The following is a 19,078-nucleotide window of genomic DNA, read 5'->3' on the forward strand; positions in this document are numbered from 1 at the left end:
TTATGATGTGAAGGGCTTTAAGTGGATTAGTGCTGCTTGAATTAAGTATGTGCCAGTCAGGGTGTGTATCAATGGTGAAAGAGCTGTTCTTGTGCAAAATAAAATTACTCCGATACAGGTAGTTATTTTCACATGAGGGGTGTCTGCTCAATTCCATCCATGAAACAAGGATACAGAATCATATCAAAGGAAACATCAACCATGTATTTTCAAATATTTATTTGAAAAATAATTACATACATTATAGTGAAACCATCACGGTTAAATAAAACCCTTCCCATTGCAATAAATAAGCATTATGTAAAGTTCATCATAAAAACGCTTAGCGAGAGTGAGGCTGAAAAGGAAGGATACAAAGTCGAAGTTGCTTGGTCACTCAATATATTGGAATAAATACCTGCCACCTCATTCTAAACATTCTAAAACACTGCAGTTGGTTTACAGTCTAGTGTCTGGACCGGATTCTGCTGCACTCAAATGTCTGATGCACCAGATGACATGTTTGGCACCTAGGGGATATATAAAGCGAGTAAAATGTGCTTTTACAATCTTGTAATTTTCATAACTGAATTTAACTGCATAGTTCCTTTCTCAGAGAGAGAGAGCAGCAGACGAAAGGTCCCTCCTGAGAAACATTTGAAAGACAATTTATTCATCTTGGAGAGAAAAAATGTCTGCCGCCTGTGCTACTCACAAATTTTCCAGTCAGTTTTACTGGCTTGCCTCAGGAACCCTTCTCCCTGTCACTCTCCTCATGTTTTGAAGTAAAGGGCTTCTCTCCTGTTTTCTGTACAGACAGAAGAGACAGCCATACTCTTTGTCTCCCTGGGGGCACAGGCCAGGGCTTGACCTTCGTGGATGATGTCTGTGTTCCTGTAACCCCGTATTGTATGACATCGTTCTCTCTATTTGCTTTCTCTCTGGACATCACCAAGACCAACTGACTCATAAAAGTTTATCTGTCTTGTGGGGTCACTTCCACCCATTCTGTTCTTTGAGCTTGCTGATGTCCAGTCCTTTGTGAACAGGTTTAGTGCTGCTAATATCTAGTCTGATGTCCAGTCCCTTCTCAACTGGTTTAGTGCTGCTGAAGTCCAGTGCTCTCTTAACAGTTTTAGTGCTGTTGTCCAGTCCTTTCTTAACAGGTGTAGTACTGATGATCTCCCATCCTTTCTTAACAGGCGTAGTGAAATCCAGTGCTTTCTTATCAGGTGTAGTGTTGATGTCCAATGCTTTCTTATCAGGTGTAGTATTGATGTCCAGTGCTTTCTTAACAGGTGTAGTGTTGATGTCCAATGCTTTCTTATCAGGTGTAGTGTTGATGTCCAGTGCTTTCTTATCAGGTGTAGTGTTGATGTCCAATGCTTTCTTAACAGGTGTAGTGTTGATGATCTCCCATCCTTTCTTAACAGGTGTTGTGTTGATGATCTCCCATCCTTTCTTAACAGATGTAGTGATGTCCAGTGCTTTCTTAACAGGTGTACTAGGTGGGTTGTACAGAGGGAGAGTTGGTGAGTTGCAGGCCCGTGTCCAAGGCCGCTCAGTGGGAATGGTCCAAATGTTTCGAGACGGGGTCTTCTTCTTGTCCTTCTTCTCCTTCGTAGAAGCAGGAAAAGGTGTCTGATAGAACAGAGAGAAAAGTTAGAGAAACCTTGGTAAGGAGAGTTAGAGAGACAACAAATATGTTTTGAAACAAATGTGACCATAGGAGCTTACAGCACCTTCTCTGACTAGCAATTCAGCAAGTATGTTTGTTCAACTGTAAAAGACACGGCAGCTCCGGGAACAAGCACCTTTGTAGTTGCTGAGACTGATTATCTAAGTTATAGGCAGAATCCAACTTTTCATTGAACGAGCTGAAATGAACTTGTTCTGTACGTCATGCAACATGTGCATAGCACTGAAACCCCGTGCATTGGTGAGATATAAAGGGAGACATACGCAGCAGAGGAGCGTGTAGCAGCTGAGCTTGGCGGGATTTCCGTCGGTCCCCGCGTAGCGGTTCTTTTTGGGTAGCAGCAACACGAAGGACACCGCCATAGACAGGTGGTAGAAACTGTGGACATAGGCGTAGTCCCACTCCTGACAAACAAATTGAAATCGATAAGTCACCCCCCCCCCAAATGTCAATGTTGTTCCCACTTGTGCAAGCGAAACACAGATCTCAATAAGGTGTTTTGCAGTTGACCGTCTAGTTATTGTCTTGATTGTGAATGGGGCGAGGGGAAGGAGGGAGATGGAGTTGTTCTGATACCTCGAAGTAGAAGCGGAGCATCAGAGCCAGGGCACCGAAGCAGCATCCTGGTCCCACCTGTTGAGTATATACTCTCTTCTCGGGGTAGAGGCCCCTTGTCTCTTTCATTTTCTGTAACTGAAATATCATGCACGGGATGTGTTTAGAACAAAATAGGTTAAGTTGGAGAGATAGTCACTGCAGTGTTGCTAGGCAATACCTCAACTAAGTATGGACTTCGGTGTACATTTCACATTGACGAGATTATGAGATCTCTTATCAAATTACTGTAAACATGAACATATTAGGGCATATCGTTATCAGTGTTTGTCATAGCCATATTGTAAGTTGTCTTCACACACCCATTTGACAGTGATTATGAATACTGCTGATCCTATTGGTCCAGAGTAGATCCCATAGCCCCAGCGGTCCTGGTAGATCCTCACAGCACAGGTCAAAACCCCAAACATGGTCAGAGTAGAACGCTTTGGCTCATCAAAATCCCCTAAAGCTGGAGAAGAGAGAGTGTGTGTGTGTGTGTGTGTGTGTGTGTGTGTGCGTGCGTGCGTACAAGAGAGTGAGAGACAGACACAGCACATGCTTCCGAACAACTGCTCAGTGGTACTGAATGCAGAACTCACGAGCTCTCTGAACATAGTTTTAGGCCACTTAACACACTCCGAGGGTAAGCCATTAAAGTGTCATGACACAACAGCGTGCTGTTTACACTCACCTATCAGTGTGACCCAGATCGAGATGGCTGTTCCGTACACGCTGAAGTACTCCAGGATCTCATACTTCATGAAACATATGATGGAGAGGCCTGGCCCATCACACGCATGGTAAATCTAGGGTGGAACACATCCCATGGGTTTCACGTACAACAGTATTACACAGCCACTTCCTTTCTGCTCGTTTCAGTTCTGATAGGACATCCTGTCTCTGGTAGGTTAGCAGAGACACAAAGTTAAAGTAAACCCACACTTTAAGTTGTAATCATAAGCACCCCTACGAAATGGCTCAAATGACTGTACAAGGGACTGTACCACAGGAGGTTGGTGGCACCTTAATTGGGGAGGATGGGTTCGTGGTAATGGCTGGAGCTTAATGATGGAATGGTATCAAATGCATCAAACACATGGTTTGATGCCATTCCATTCGCTCCGTTCCAGCCATTATTATGAGCCGTCCTCCCCTCAGCAGCCTCCACTGGTCACTGTGCAATGCATTTTCTTCAGTATTACAGTACTAATCATAGCTTGTTTGAAGTTGTCTACACAATCACTCACAAGTACAGCACACACACACAGCCCCACTCACAAGTACAGTACACACACACAGCCCCACTCACAAGTATAGTACACACACACACACAGCCCCACTCACAAGCAGTGTCAGTAACACACAGACAGCCTCCATAATACAGCAATGCACATTGTCAACATCTCAGCGTCATGCCATGGTTCTCACCGTGGTGAAGAACATGGTGAAGAAGTAGACCATGGCCTCCATGTGGAAGCCTCTCTTGGTAGCCACGCTGGCTGCAGGCAGGAACACCAGGCTACTAACGGTGGGCAGCAGCATCTTGGCAATGTAGGCTCCCATGGTGGCTAACTACAGCAACACCGACTCACTGGGTGTTGGGTATCTGGTGCAGATGATAGGTTGATCTGATCCGAGTTTTCAACCAGCAATAATCACACCTCAGCTGAATTGATATTGATACAGGCTGTCTACAGTAGTACTGTTCTGTGGCTGTCTGGCAGCGCTGGATGGGAAGATGTCCTTGAGTCCCTCAGTCCTCTACCAGTGAAATGAGAGAGCTGGTAAGTGGACAGGGAAATGTACACCACACCACACACACTCTCACACACAGCTGTCCTGTTGGAGCTCTTTAAAGTTTTCATTTGCCCCAGCGAGGCGTGTATGTGCGCTGTCGTCGTAGGACAGCTGTCTGCATACCAGGTCTGGCAGGCACGGCTGGGTGGGGAGAGTGGTCGCATGCCATGGCATTGCGGCATGTTTGTGAAGTGTCGTGTTTCAGGTTGTTAGGCTCTAATTTTCAGAGCACAAACTCAACGGAGACAATGAAAGCTTTAAAACCAAGATAATTCTGCCCAGAGGGTCAATACAACTGCATTCAGACAAAGATATGCTTTCAGCCGTGGTAGTATACAAACCCCACTTTGGGTGGAGTCTCCTCCTTATCGCTACACATTGCATCGTTATTGCTAGGCAGGGAGCTGAGTGAAATTGTCCTTAAATGGTTCCTCCTCTTGTCAGTACTGCCACGTGTGACCGTGTTCCCTGCACTCAGCCCCTCCCCAGCTTCATTATGGCCCCCCCTCATGTCTCTTTTAGAACTAATGATTGGTAATAGTTCAAGCTCAGAAACCAAGCCTATCAAGGTCAATGGTGAGGCACACGTTAGATTCAAAGCGCTGCCGTGGGTTTCGTTGTGGTTGTATGACTGTGGTTGAGAACCTCCGTCTCTTGTGGCAGTCACTCCAGACAAGTGGCTCTGTTAGTGTCCCGTACAGAGAAACACTGCTCGTCTGAATTTGCCAATGGTGACCATGCAATACCAGTCCACCCCAGGCAGCACTCATAAAGTACTTCTATGAGTATGTATTGTACATTGGATCAATGTTTTTCCACAGCCAATTGTGAAGTAGTAAATGTTAAACTCGCATGGATCTAATTAAATGAGGAGGTCACGGTCGAGAGGGAGCTCTTTAAGCCTTTCGAAGTAGCTGGTGGTGCAGCAGTTGCCCTCTCCTCTCCTTCTCTCCTCTGTTCCTTCTCTCCTCTCCTCTCCTCTCCGCTCAGCTGTTGCACCTGCCCTGTGGGGCTGACGGGGGGAACACAAAGGGTGCAGTGTAGTTGGGAACACACCCCACGCCTCAGATTCCTGGAGGGACTCCGTAACATGAGCACTCGGGACATGGTCAAACCGGCACTCTCAGGCTCGGCTTGGGGACCCCTATTGGCTGGACCCTGCGCTCTGTCAGTATCCTTTCTATACCAGCCCATAGTTTTTATTTTATTTTATTTTTTAACCTTTATTTAACTAGGCAAGTCAGTTATTAACAAATTATTATTTACAATGACAGTCTACCAAAAAGCAAAAGGCCTCCTGCGTGGATAGGGGCTGGGATTAAAAATGTAAAATAAATAAAGATATAGGACAAAACACACACCATGACAAGAGAGACAACACATCACTACATAAAGAGAGACCCAAGACAACAACATAGCATGGCAGCAACACAACATGACAACAACATGGTAGCAACACAACATGGCAGCAGCACAACATGGTAGCAGCACAAAACAAGGTACAAACATTATTGGGCACAGACAACAGCACAAAGGGCAAGAAGGTAGAGACAACAATACAGCCAGTACAACAAGTACAGCCTTTGGAATTTGGAATGATCCCTGGAATGGGGTGGGCTGGTCCCAGGATTCTGAGGTTGAAGTTTGTTCAAGTTCGAGTTTGTTGAGAGTACAATGTGAGATCAGGGGGATAGCTAACAAAATGAAAGTGTGTCATTGTTACTTTCACCCCAGCAGGCCCATGCCCCTGCTCAGTCCCTGTCTAAACATGGGCATGGACGGTAGTGTGGGAATGTGGCAGCCAGGGACTTCCTGTAAGCATCTGAGAAAACACTGGGCTTCCTTTTGATTTTCTCATAAATAGTTCTGCCCTCTGCCCTCTAGTTCTTTTATAAATAATTGAAAAGTAGATGTTTTAGTTAGTTTTCTCTGTGAGCGCACAATTACAAAAAATATATTAGTTTTAAAGCTGTGGGAATGTATCCAAAGTACAGTGCATTCGGAAAGTATTCAGACCGCTTTACTTTTTAATCATTTTGTTACGTTACAGCCTTATTCTAAAATGTATTAAATATTTTTTCCCTCATTAATTTACACATAATATCCCATAATAACAAAACAAAAACAGGTTTTTGAAATGTTTACAAATGTATAAAAAACACGGAAATCTTACATTTACATAAGTATTCAGACCCTTTACTCAGTACTTTGTTGAAGCATCTTTGGCAGCGATTACAGCCTCGAGACTTCTTGGTTATGACCCTATAAGCTTGGCACACCTGTATTTGGGGAGTTTCTCCCATTCTTCTCTGCAGATCCTCTCAAGCTCTGTCAGGTTAGATGGGGAGCGTCGCTGCACAGCTTTTTTCAGGTCTCTCCAGAGATGTTTGATCGCGTTCAAGTCCGGGCTCTGGTTGGGCCTCTCAAGGACATTCAGAGAATTGTCCCAAAGCCACTCCTGCGGTGTGTTGGCTGTGTGCTTAGGGTCGTTGTCCTGTTGGAAGGTGAACCTTTGCCCCAGTCTGAGGTCGTGAGCACTCTGGTGCAGGTTTTCATCAAGGATCTCTCTGTACCTCTCTCCCTTCATATTTCCCTCGATCCTGACTAGTTTCCCAGTCCCTGCTGCTGAAAAACATCCCCACAGCATGATGCTGCCACCACCATGCTTCACCATAGTGATGGTGCCACCACCATGCTTCACCATAGTGATGGTGTCAGGTTTCCTCCAGACATGGCTCTTGGCATTCAGGCCAAAGAGTTCAAGCTTGGTTTTATCAGACCAGAGATTCTTGTTTCTCATGGTCTGAATGTCCTTTAGGTGTCTTTTTGGCAAACTCCAAACGGGCTGTCGTGTGCCTTTTACTGAGGAGTGGCTTCCGCCTGGCCACTATACCATAAAGGCCTGATTGGTTGAGTGCTGCAGAGATGGTTGTCCTTCTGTAAGGTTCTTCCATCTCCACAGAGGAACTCTGGAGTTCTGTCAGAGTGACCATCGGGTTCTTGGTCACCTCCCTGACCAAGGCCCATCTCCCCCAATTGCTCAGATTGACCAGGCGGCCAGCTCTAGGAAGAGTCTTGGTGGTTCCAAACTTATTCCATTTAAGAATGATGGAGGCCACTGTGTTCTTGGGGACCTTCAATGCTGCAGACATTTTTTGGTACCTTTCCCCAGATCTTTGCCTCAACACAATCCTGTCTCGGAGCTTTATGGACAATTCCTTCGACTTCATGGCTTGATTTTTTTCTATGACATGCAATGTTAACTGTGGGACCTTATATAGACAGGTGTGTGCCTTTCCAAATCATGTCCAATTAATTGAACTTCAATCAAGTTGTAGAAACATCTCAAGGATGATCAAATATGCACCTGAGCTCAATTTCGAGTCTCATATCAAAGGGTCTGAATACTTATGTAAATAAGGTACGTCTTTTTTATTTGTTATAAATTTGCCAACATTCTAAAACCCTGTTTTTGCTTCATCATTATGTGGTATTGTGTGTAGATTGATGATGACTTTTAAAAAATGCAATCAATTTTTGAATACGGCTGTAACATAACAAAATGTGGAAAAAGTCATGGGCTCTGAATATTTTCCGAATGCACTGTATATTTGGAAAATATCATAGATATACTTATAGAACAGTATAGTATATAGAATAGTATAGAATAGTTTTGTGTATAAACTGTTATTGCGAGTGCATTGTGCCCCATTGAGAAATGATTTCCAGGGCACGTGCATACGTGTGTGTGTGTGTGTGTGTTGGTATGTAGGTATGTAGTTGTATTTTGTGTGTGTGTCAGTCTGTGTCATCTGCTTGATGATGTGTAGGTCTGCCAATCTGTCTGGCTGTCTGACTTGCTGCCTGCCTGTTTGTCTGTCTGTCTGTGAGCATGAATGTGTCTGTCTAAAGTGCAGTACAAGCCTGAATAAACCTGGGCTGTGAGCCAAGAGGACATCAGAGCATTTTATGACAGCTCCTCTCCTGCTGAAGAAGAGAAGTCTCTGTGCTTCTAAACTCAGAAGAAATAGGTTGGAATTTGAAAATATAAGACTATAACCTTTGAAATGGATTGGAAATCAATTTACCAGGTACCTAGATGGCTGATATACATTTAAGAGAAATGAAAACGTTTAAAATAAAATCTCACAAATGAATAGAGGTTTATCGCTAAACAATTCAGATAGGTTTTATAATTCAGACTTTAGACATATAAATTATAATGCACAGTAAATTACGTTTTTTTCGTGGGTTGTTACATCTCAGTTTGAGAATACACCTTTTTATTCTAGAACATTTCTCTCACTGAAAGAGTGTCATCGACCTAAACAGTGTATATTTATTTTCCAACTTCTGTGGAGGGGAAAACACACTTTTTTCTTGTCTGTGTGTAGCCTACTAACCACAATGTTTCCAAAATGTTTCTCCACACAACACAACACCTAGGGACTATTGTTAGCCCTCCACGACCCATTTCCTCTGTTTTCCTCCTCTATTTAGAGAGAGAGAGAGAGAGATGGAGAAAGAGAGACACACAGAGAGAGACACACACAGAGAGAGCGAGAGACAGAGAGACACAGAGAGAGAGAGCATGCTTCTTGACTTGCAGACTGTGCAGTTCTCCCCCTGAACTACTGTATGTCTATCACCATATAAATCTGTGATGGCATGGAGGATGTGATTGATGCCTAGCAGTGTAGTGTAGCAGAGCAGGCCTAATGCACGTAGCAGACACCGAGGCAGCGCAACAGAGAGAACATGTGGCTGCTGGGTGCAGACGTCGTGGGCAGGCATGGTGGTCCTCCCTGTCCCAGCGTGTCACTCTCTCTCTCCCTGCTGCTCGATACATTCTAGAGACTCAACCTCTGTGTGTGTCTCTCTCTCTCTCTTTCTCTCTGTGCTGCTCAATACATTCTAGAGACTCAACCTCTGTGTATGTCTCTCTTTCTCTCTGTGCTGCTCAATACATTCTAGAGACTCAACCTCTGTGTATGTCTCTTTGTCTCTCTTTCTCTCTGTGCTGCTCAATACATTATAGAGACTCAACCTCTGTGTCTGTCTCTCTCTCTTTCTCTCTGTGCTGCTCAATACATTCTAGAGACTCAACCTCTGTGTCTGTCTCTCTTTCTCTCTGTGCTGCTCAATACATTCTAGAGACTCAACCTCTGTGTCTGTCTCTCTCTCTCTTTCTCTCTGTGCTGCTCAATACATTCTAGAGACTCAACCTCTGTGTCTGTCTCTCTGTCTCTCTTTTTCTCTGTGCTGCTCAATACATTCTAGAGACTCAAACTCTCTCACTTTCACCATAGATTTTCTTTTCTCTTTTTCATTCACTCTTGGTTCATGTAGCTTTCGATATGCATATGCTTTCTAATGGAAATATTTGTTGAGATATTCTGGATTCACCTCAGAGATAGGTAAAGACCTGCTCTGAATCTCATGACATAGGTAGGCCATTTCCAGGTGTGTTCTCTCCATATAGAAACATATGAGATGAAAGAGGGGAGCACACAGGGCAAGACACCAGCATCTGAGGAGGAGATGGAACAAAGGACGTGAGGGGGACTGATAAGATGGGGTGATGGGAGGCCTCCCGGGTGGCGCAGTGGTCTAGGGCGCTGCATTGCAGAAACACTGGGTTTGAGCCCAGGCTCTGTTGCAGCCGGCTGCGCCCGGGAGGTCCATGGGGTGACGCACAATTGGCCTAGCGTCATCCAGGTTAGGGAGGGTTTGGCCAGTAGGGATATCCTTTTCTCATCGCGCACTAGCGACTCCTTTGGCGGGCCGGGCACAGTGTGCGCTAACCAGGTCGCCAGGTGCACGGTGTTTCCTCCACCACATTGGTGCTGGCTTCCGGGTTGGATGCTGTGTTAAGAAGCAGTGCGGCTTGGTTGGGTTGTGTTTCGGCGGACGCATGGCTTTCGACTTTCGTCTCTCCCGAGCCCATACGGGAGTTGTAGCGATGAGATAGTAACTACTAACAATTGGATACCACGGAATTGGGGAGAAAAAGGGGGTAAAAAAAATATGGGGGGTATGGGGGGGGGGGGGGGGGGGGGGGGGGGTCGCACTGTGGGAAACAGCGACTTCCTCTGTCTGTCTGCCAGTGGAGCGAAGTGGAGTGGAGGGGGAGAGCAGAGAGAGAGAGAGTTGAGAGAGCAGAGAGAGAGAGCTGCCAGGCTTGGCTTTGGGCTGTCAATGGGACAGAGTCCCCACCACATACAGCAGCAGCAGAGGCAGGAGAGGCAGACCCCAGTGCTTGGCACTGGGCAGGAGCCTCCTGTTTGTCTAGGCGTTCCTCCCTACTGCCACTCTCTTCCTGCTGCTCGGAGGAGGAGGGGTGGGGGGGGGAGGAGGAGAGGGGCTGAGGGAGGGAGGGGAAGAGGGATGCAAGGCACACACCTTACCTCTCTCCCTCTCTCTCCCTCTGCACACACATCTCTACAGCACCACCACCACCACACCACCCACTCTGACCCGGCATCACACAGCTCGGCGGCCCCTGGACTGCAGCTAGGTGAGTGGGTAAATATTTACACTCCTCCAGCCTGTCTGTGTGTTTAAGTGTGTATACGTGTGTGTGTGTTCATATGTGATTCTGTGTGTGTGTCTGGCGTTTTGTGAGGTGGCAGGCGAGCCAATGGGACTTGTCTCCTGTTCCAGACCAAAACAAATCCTCACAATGATGTTTACTTTCCTACAGCGGTGTGTGTGTGTGTGTGTGTGTGTGTGTATGTGTGTGTGTGCGTGTGTATGTGTGTGTGTGCTGATGCCAGACTCTGTCTGGAGAGCTCTCTGTTGCTGTGGGAGAGACGGATGAGGTGAAGGTTTCATGCTAATTCAATTTCTGAAAGTGATGTAATAATTTGGTGCTCCCAAATGAAACTGATTTGGAAAGGTGATAATGTGTCATACAGTTTACCACATGCATTGTGTTCTGATGATGTAAGTTGTTCTATCTAAGAAAGACAAGTGTTCAGCCATGTCTAGGTCATAGGTATCCAGTTAAAAGTGTGAAGATGGTCAGATCTTGTTCTCGGGGAGGCGACTGCAGCCGCATAAGAACCTTGAGTAGAAAATGTACACAAATGATGACACCATGATTGTGGCGTCAGTGCAGCAACAAGCACCAGTCTAAGAGAGAATCCGTGTACATTCTGTAATATTACGTTTTAATTGCTTGGAGTTAAAGGAGTGGGGATTGTTTTTGGGGAAAAAGCACATGGAAATGTACCATATCAGAGCAACAGATACATAGGGTAATGTACCATATCAGAGCAACAGATACATAGGGTAATGTACCATATCAGAGCAACAGATACATAGGGAAATGTACCATATCAGAGCAACAGATACATAGGGAAATGTACCATATCAGAGCAACAGATAGATAGGGAAATGTACCGTATCAGAGCAACAGATACATAGGGTAATGTACCATATCAGAGCAACAGATACATAGGGTAATGTACCATATCAGAGCAACAGATACATAGGGTAATGTACCATATCAGAGCAACAGATACATAGGGTAATGTACCATATCAGAGCAACAGATACATAGGGAAATGTACCATATCAGAGCAACAGATACATAGGGAAATGTACCGTATCAGAGCAACAGATACATAGGGTAATGTACCATATCAGAGCAACAGATACATAGGGTAATGTACCATATCAGAGCAACAGATACATAGGGTAATGTACCATATCAGAGCAACAGATACATAGGGAAATGTACCGTATCAGAGCAACAGATACATAGGGAAATGTACCATATCAGAACAACAGATACATAGGGTAATGTACCGTATCAGAGCAACAGATACATAGGGAAATGTACCGTATCAGAGCAACAGATACATAGGGAAATGTACCATATCAGAGCAACAGATACATAGGGAAATGTACCGTATCAGAGCAACAGATATATAGGGAAATGTACCATATCAGAGCAACAGATACATAGGGTAATGTACCATATCAGAGCAACAGATACATAGGGAAATGTACCATATCAGAGCAACAGATACATAGGGAAATGTACCATATCAGAGCAACAGATACATAGGGAAATGTACCGTATCAGAGCAACAGATACATAGGGTAATGTACCATATCAGAGCAACAGATACATAGGGTAATGTACCATATCAGAGCAACAGATACATAGGGTAATGTACCATATCAGAGCAACAGATATATAGGGAAATGTACCGTATCAGAGCAACAGATATAGGGAAATGTACCATATCAGAGCAACATATACATAGGGAAATGTACCATATCAGAGCAACAGATACATAGGGTAATGTACCGTATCAGAGCAACAGATACATAGTGAAATGTACCGTATCAGAGCAACAGATACATAGTGAAATGTACCGTATCAGAGCAACAGATACATAGGGTAATGTACCGTATCAGAGCAACAGATACATAGTGAAATGTACCGTATCAGAGCAACAGATGCATAGGGTAATGTACCGTATCAGAGCAACAGATACATAGTGAAATGTACCGTATCAGAGCAACAGATACATAGTGAAATGTACCGTATCAGAGCAACAGATACATAGGGTAATGTACCGTATCAGAGCAACAGATACATAGTGAAATGTACCGTATCAGAGCAACAGATACATAGTGAAATGTACCGTATCAGAGCAACAGATACAGGGAAATGAATAGAGTGGCACTAGTGAGATGATCCACCTGTTGCTTTTTCCTGTTAATGACACAGCTCCAGGAAGTTTCCCTGGTAAAAGAGGAATACCACCAGCTGCTCTGAGGAAGGTAGGCTGTTTGGAAGTGCATCAGTGTGAAGGAGAAGTATTTGTTAGCTAGACCATTACTCACAAAGGACACATCAATTGCTGTTATGGTCACTGAGGGAAAACAATGTACGCAGAATGAGGTGTGGAACAAACTAGTGGAAGGCACTCTATCACAAAGATGACTGAGTCCCCAAAGTGGTGTTTACTCGAAACAATGTCTAAAATGTCACTCATTCTGCAAATACATACCACATGCACTCTCTCTCTCTCCACTCCAAAACACCAGTGTCCTCTCTTCTCCTTCTCTCAGCCATGTCTCTGTGTGCACTTTGTATAAGCAGAGCGAGGTCAAGGACTCGTGGAGAGCAACGGGCGATTGAGTGGGAGCAACATCAATTTTCCACTTCACATATGAACGTGAGAAGGCTGCTACGAAAGGACGAAGGAGGAAGGAGCCCCAGTCTGGTTAAACAGCTCCTCCAGAAAGGATGAGTCTGCCTGGGCCTTACATCCAGACCAGACAGCCCCGATCCGACCGGCCCCAGCTCCCCACAGCCTCCCCAGGGATAGCCTGCTGTCTGTCTGCTGCCTGTGAAAGAAAAACACCCCTCCTACCCTGAACAGGGGGCCCCAGGGGGGCAGAGGGCCGGGAGGGGAAAGGGGGACGCAGGGGGGTGTGGCTAGGGGGGAGACGCGCAGGGCTGTGTTTACTCTCCTCTGTGGCCCTGTGAAGCCATGTGAGGAGGAAGGCCTGTCTCGACGGCGACAGACTGCATGGTCTGTGGGAGAGAGAGAAAGGGAGAGCGAGAAAGAGAGGCATGGGAGAGGGAGAGAGAGAAAGGGAGAGCGAGAAAGAGAGGCATGGGAGAGGGAGAGAGAGAAAAAGAGAGCGAGAGAGTTTGGCAGCTGGACACGTTCCAGCTGTGTCTGGGAGGATAATGAACTCCAGGTGTTCCAGCGGGTAGTTTAAGACACCTGTCACCAATATTTAGTGCCAGAAAAAGCCAGACTGCAAACAGGGCTAGACGATCTGTTTGCTTATTTTAAGAAGCCTACCTAACTGGAGTTGTGGGCCTGATGAGGAGGAGAGGTGGGACAGGGGGATGTGCAAGGGGGCTTTTTCTAGAGTCAGAGCGTGTGTATGTCACTGACCTGATGTGTGTATCACGTGTGCGCGTGTGCGTGTGTGTGTGTGTGTGTGTGCTTGCATGAACGTGTGTATGTTACCTTACAGTAAACGGCTGGGGCAGCCGGTGCATTCACACTAAGGTGGAGGAAACAAAGGCCTACCTGTGTGTGGAAGGGCTAGGCCTTCAGTTAGGAAACTTACCTTAGTCCCTCCAGCATTGAGCCTTGTTTGACATGCTGCTTCCATGTTCCAAATCCTGTCTCCAACACCTGTGCTCACTCAACAGCCTGTCTTTGTCACCACCTGTCTGCGTCTGAAGGTTTTCATCCAAGTACACGGTGATTGCCAGCGCACTAAAAAGTCTGAAGACATTTACGTTGAAGCCCACACAGATGTGACACGAATAGCTTTCCTCTGAAACACTTTTAAGTGCTCTCCCTTGCAAGGACAGTAGATCCCTGATATACGCAAAAGCTAAGGACGGTTATAAAAGCCTGTTTTATATCACAGCATACAGATATCCAAATGTTGTATTGGAATTGGGACTGGTGATCTGTGAACTGAGTTTACGTCGCACTAATCGTACAGTGCATTATGCCCTAGTTAGGGGTCTGCTGTCTCAGATATACCAATGCAAGTTCATTAAAGATGTCTTTTCATTTCCACAGTGTTCTTCCCATCCTATTTGTCTGTACCTAGTTCAGGTTTATCGGTGTGAGTCTTCAGCTCCTACCTTTCTGTCCCATTGAGGTCTTTCTGTGTATTTGATCGTGTCAGGATGAGGATCTGGTCGTGGGAACGATGTGGAGAGACCAGCCTGGTGCTACTGGGGTTTCTCACCTTGGCTTTGTCTGTAGGGAACCTCTCAACCAGGGGACAGGTACGCTTGTCCCACTCTCTCTCTCTCTCTTTCTCTACATGGTACATGCTCGCCCAACTCAGGCCTCTCTCTTACACACACACACACACACACTCTCTATCACTGGCATCATTTCAGTCGGTCAGTCAGTCAGTCACACTGCTTGTCTGTTGGTCTGTCTTTCTCTTCTTCTCTATTTGCCAGTTGTTCCCTCACTCATTCTTGCTCCCTCTTTCTGGCCCTCGCATCTCCAGACTATTCTTTGTTACATGTCTTCTTATAAAAACCCACAGCTGTTTTCTCTCACACCTTTTACAAGGAGAGCACAGTACATATCACTTGTCTCCACTTAACCCAGATTGGCAGAGTGGCTAGACATGCTTATAATTAGTCACAGTGTGTACAGGGCCCTGTTCTGCTGCTTCTCTCTAAGGGTTCTGTGTTGTGTCTAGGAGGAAGGGGGAGCCTCCAACAGTCTGGAGGACGAGCTGGAGTCCACCACATACTGGTGGGGGGAGTGGGCCAAGTGGACCGCCTGCACACGCACCTGTGGAGGGGGGGTTATGTCCCAGGAGAGGCACTGTCTCAAACAGAGGTCAGTCCGCTGACAGACCGTTTCGATTCTATACTGTTCTGTTCTATTCCATTCTAATCTAACCTGTTCTATTCCATTGTATTCTATTTTACTCAATAAAGGTGTTATTTATCTTCAAATCTCAACATGCAGGTTTACTAAATTCATTCATTTTCTATCCAAAGAAAGAAAGCAGCCGCTGCTAGAGACAACATGACCTGCACTGGCACTTCGAAGAAATACCTCCTCTGTAACACCAAGGTTAGCATGCATCTATTACTGCCACCCCGTTTCCTGCCGTTAGCAAAATACATGTTGACACAACACTCCACAACCCGAAGCCTATGATGCAGAAGTCAATGTAGACAGCACAGCTTTTTTTGTAATCAATTGAGATTCAAAATTGCTTAAGGTTTAGTACAGCGGCCACAAAGCCTGGTCCTGGAGAGGTACAGGGTGAACGGCCTTTTTGTCCTAGAGTTGTCACACGTTGTCACACCCTTTCATAATATATTGTAAAACTATTCTAAAATTAAAAATACATGAAGCAGACAGAAAAGTGTGTGTATATTTTCTTTCTTGTGCAGGACTGCCCTTCCTCTGGGAGAAGCTTCAGGGAAGAGCAGTGCTGGTCGTTCAACTCACAGGTCTACAATGGCAGGAACTACCACTGGAAACCCCTGTATCCGGGTAAGACCCATAATAAACCCACTCAGCTCTGTGTCACTCCCTCCTGTGTGGCCTGTCCTCGAAGCTCGTTATTACACTGTGACTGACCTTTGTATCCATCCATCTACAGATGACTATGTCCATATCTCCAGTAACCCATGTGACCTGCACTGCACCACGGCCGACGGCCAGAGACAGCTGATGGTTCCTGCTCGGGACGGAACGTCCTGCAAGTACAGCAACTACAGAGGGGTCTGTGTAGACGGCAGATGTGAGGTCAGGGAACGCTTGTTTCTTCATCTGCTGAGGAGATTGCTTTGCATATTCTGTGAGAATGGCCGAAATGCTTATTATCCTGGTCACATGATAGTGTCAATAAAATAATTCAGTTTACTTGCTATATTCCGTGAGTGTCATACGTTCAACTTGCTTTGCATGTGCTGAAATGATTCAAAATGATCCTGTTTGTCTTAACATCATTTCTGCAGCCAATCGGGTGTGATGGAGTACTTTTCTCGCCCAACATGCTGGATAAGTGTGGTGTGTGTCAGGGGGATGGCAGCAGCTGCAGCAGGGTCAATGGAAATTTCCGCCGCGGGGCCACCACTTTGGGTAGGAGTGTGATCAACCACAAACTGAGATAGTTTGGGTGTGTGGATGGATGGATGGGTGGGTGGCATGGAAAGAGGGTACTGATGGAGGAGATATCTCTCCATCTATTCCAAACCTTGAGCACACCTATCTGGGATGAGCCCCACAAATACAGTAGGGCAAAAAAGTATTTAGTCAGCCACCAATTGTGCAAGTTCTCCCACTTAAAAAGATGAGAGAGGCCTGTAATTTTCATCATAGGTACACTTCAACTATGACAGACAAAATGAGAAAAAAAATCCAGAAAATCACATTGTAGGATTTTTTATGTATTTATTTGCAAATTATGGTGGAAAATAAGTATTTGGTCAATAACAAAAGTTTATCTCAATACTTTGTTATATACCCTTTGTTGGCAATGACAGAGGTTAAACGTTTTCTGTAAGTCTTCACAAGGTTTTCACACACTGTTGCTGGTATTTTGGCCCATTCCTCCATGCAGATCTCCTCTAGAGCAGTGATGTTTTGGGGCTGTTGCTGGGCAACACGAACTTTCAACTCCCTCCAAAGATTTTCTATGGGGTTGGGATCTGGAGACTGGCTAGGCCACTCCAGGACCTTGAAATGCTTCTTACAAAGCCACTCCTTCGTTGCCCGGGCGGTGTGTTTGGGATCATTATCATGCTGAAAGACCCAGCCACGTTTCATCTTCAATGCCCTTGCTGATGTAAGGAGGTTTTCACTCAAAATCTCACGAAGGTATTCATTCTTTCCTTTACATGGATCAGTCGTCCTGGTCCCTTTGCAGAAAAACAGCCCCAAAGCATGATGTTTCCACCCCCATGCTTCACAGTAGGTATGGTGTTCTTTGGATGCAACTCAGCATTCTTTGTCCTCCAAACACGACAAGTTGAGTTTTTACCAAAAAGTTTTGGTTTCATCTGACCATATGACATTCTCCCAATCTTCTTCTGGATCATCCAAATGCTCTCTAGCAAACTTCAGACGGGCCTGGCCATGTACTGGCTTAAGCAGGGGGACACGTCTGGCACTGCAGGATTTGAGTCCCTGGTGGCGTAGTGTGTTACTGATGGTAGGCTTTGTTACTTTGGTCCCAGCTCTCTGCAGGTCATTCACTAGGTCCCCCCGTGTGGTTCTGGGATTTTTGCTCACCCGTTCTTGTGATCATTTTGACCCCACGGGGTGAGATCTTGCGTGGAGCCCCAGATCGAGGGAGATTATCAGGGGTCTTGTATGTCTTCCATTTCCTAATAATTGCTCCCACAGTTGATTTCTTCAAACCAAGCTGCTTACCTATTGCAGATTCAGTCTTCCCAGCCTGGTGCAGGTCTACAATTTTGTTTCTGGTGTCCTTTGACAGCTCTTTGGTCTTGGCCATAGTGAAGTTTGGAGTGTGACTGTGAGGTTGTGGACAGGTGTCTTTTATACTGATAACAAGTTCAAACAGGTGCCATTAATACAGGTAACGAGTGGAGGACAGAGGAGCCTCTTAAAGAAGAAGTTACAGGTCTGTGAGAGCCAGAAATCTTGCTTGTTTGTAGGTGACCAAATACTTATTTTCCACCATAATTTGCAAATAAGTTCATTAAAAATCCTACAATGTGATTTTCTGGATGTTTTCTCTCATTTTGTCTGTCATAGTTGAAGTGTACCTATGATGAAAATGACAGGCCTCTCTCATCTTTTTAAGTAGAACTTGCACAATTGGTGGCTGACTAAATACTTTTTTGCCCCACTGTATGTCTCTGAAAGACAACTATAGCCGGTTAGTCTGACAACAAGCTCAATATGTGCTTCTTTAGCCAACTCTTTTGATGTTCAGGCTATTTAGTTGCAGGTAAAATGAAGTCATCATAATGTTTCCTGTCTCCAAGGTTACTCCTTCATCACATCAATCCCTGAGGGCTCCTGGGACATTCAGATCATTGAGAGGAAGAAGTCAGCTGATGTTTTGGGTGGGTACTTCCTTCTTATCCTGCTCACCATGCCATGTATACACACATCTCTAATGTTCGCTGTTGGTACGGTGTGATGTTGTTATGTTGCATATAAGGTGCAAAACATTTATTCAAGATTTTCAGAAAATACAGCAATGGGATCCCTATTAATCAACTGAAATTAAACTGATGATCTACAGTCTGAAGTTTACATAAACCTTAGCCAAATACATTTAAACTCAGTTTTTCACATTTCCTGACATTTAATCCCACTAAAAATTCCATGTCTTAGGTTAGTTAGGATCCCCACTTTATTTTAAGAATGTAAAATGTCAGAATAATAGTAGAGATAATTATTTATTTCAGCTTTTATTTCTTTCATCACATTCCCAGTGGGTCAGAAGTTTACATACACTCAATTAGTATTTGGTAGCATTGCTTTTTAA

General features: G+C 45.2%; 2 protein-coding genes across 8 annotated transcripts in view; one reads left to right on the forward strand and one right to left on the reverse strand.

Moving 5' to 3' along the window:
• Nucleotides 1-19,078, forward strand: part of LOC110535833 (ADAMTS-like 2) — a 50,073-nt gene that overhangs the window by 13,044 nt on the left and 17,951 nt on the right. For 3 of the 6 annotated variants that reach the window (XM_036935655.1, XM_036935653.1, XM_036935654.1), the window contains 8 exons: nt 10,520-10,589; nt 14,759-14,861; nt 15,293-15,435; nt 15,600-15,675; nt 16,002-16,104; nt 16,214-16,359; nt 16,572-16,695; nt 18,570-18,650. In XM_036935655.1, the coding sequence (XP_036791550.1) occupies nt 14,760-14,861; nt 15,293-15,435; nt 15,600-15,675; nt 16,002-16,104; nt 16,214-16,359; nt 16,572-16,695; nt 18,570-18,650 (775 nt within the window). In that variant the 5' untranslated portion in view covers nt 10,520-10,589; nt 14,759. Of the gene's footprint in view, nt 1-10,465; nt 10,590-13,531; nt 14,862-15,292; nt 15,436-15,599; nt 15,676-16,001; nt 16,105-16,213; nt 16,360-16,571; nt 16,696-18,569; nt 18,651-19,078 lie in introns of those variants that run through there. The other 3 variants (XM_036935656.1, XM_036935657.1, XM_021621151.2) reach the window with 3 other exon arrangements.
• Nucleotides 205-13,409, reverse strand: mymk (myomaker, myoblast fusion factor). Of its 2 annotated transcripts, XM_036935659.1 has the most exons (7): nt 13,102-13,409; nt 3,704-4,036; nt 2,967-3,081; nt 2,596-2,744; nt 2,255-2,371; nt 1,942-2,082; nt 205-1,620 (listed from the first exon to the last, which is right to left on the reverse strand). In XM_036935659.1, the coding sequence occupies exons 2-7, from the start codon at nt 3,836-3,838 to the stop codon at nt 973-975; spliced, it is 1,305 nt and encodes a 434-aa protein (XP_036791554.1). In that variant the 5' UTR covers nt 3,839-4,036; nt 13,102-13,409; the 3' UTR covers nt 205-972. The 2 variants fall into 2 exon arrangements, with proteins under 2 accessions (XP_036791554.1, XP_021476828.1); XM_021621153.2 differs by lacking the exon at nt 13,102-13,409 and having other exon boundaries at nt 3,704-5,051.

Source organism: Oncorhynchus mykiss, chromosome 11, assembly GCF_013265735.2.
Source record: "Oncorhynchus mykiss isolate Arlee chromosome 11, USDA_OmykA_1.1, whole genome shotgun sequence".
Lineage (NCBI taxonomy): Eukaryota > Metazoa > Chordata > Actinopteri > Salmoniformes > Salmonidae > Oncorhynchus > Oncorhynchus mykiss.

Bases quoted from the DNA above. Each gene is read 5' to 3' on its own strand.
- mymk (XM_036935659.1), bottom strand. From the start codon at position 3,838: ATGGGAGCCTACATTGCCAAGATGCTGCTGCCCACCGTTAGTAGCCTG. The intron at 2,745-2,966 runs GTGAGTGTAAAC...TCTCTTCTCCAG, and splicing joins GATCTGGGTCACACTGATAG to CTTTAGGGGATTTTGATGAG. The intron at 2,083-2,254 runs GTATCAGAACAA...TTTGTTTGTCAG, and splicing joins TGCTCCGCTTCTACTTCGAG to GAGTGGGACTACGCCTATGT.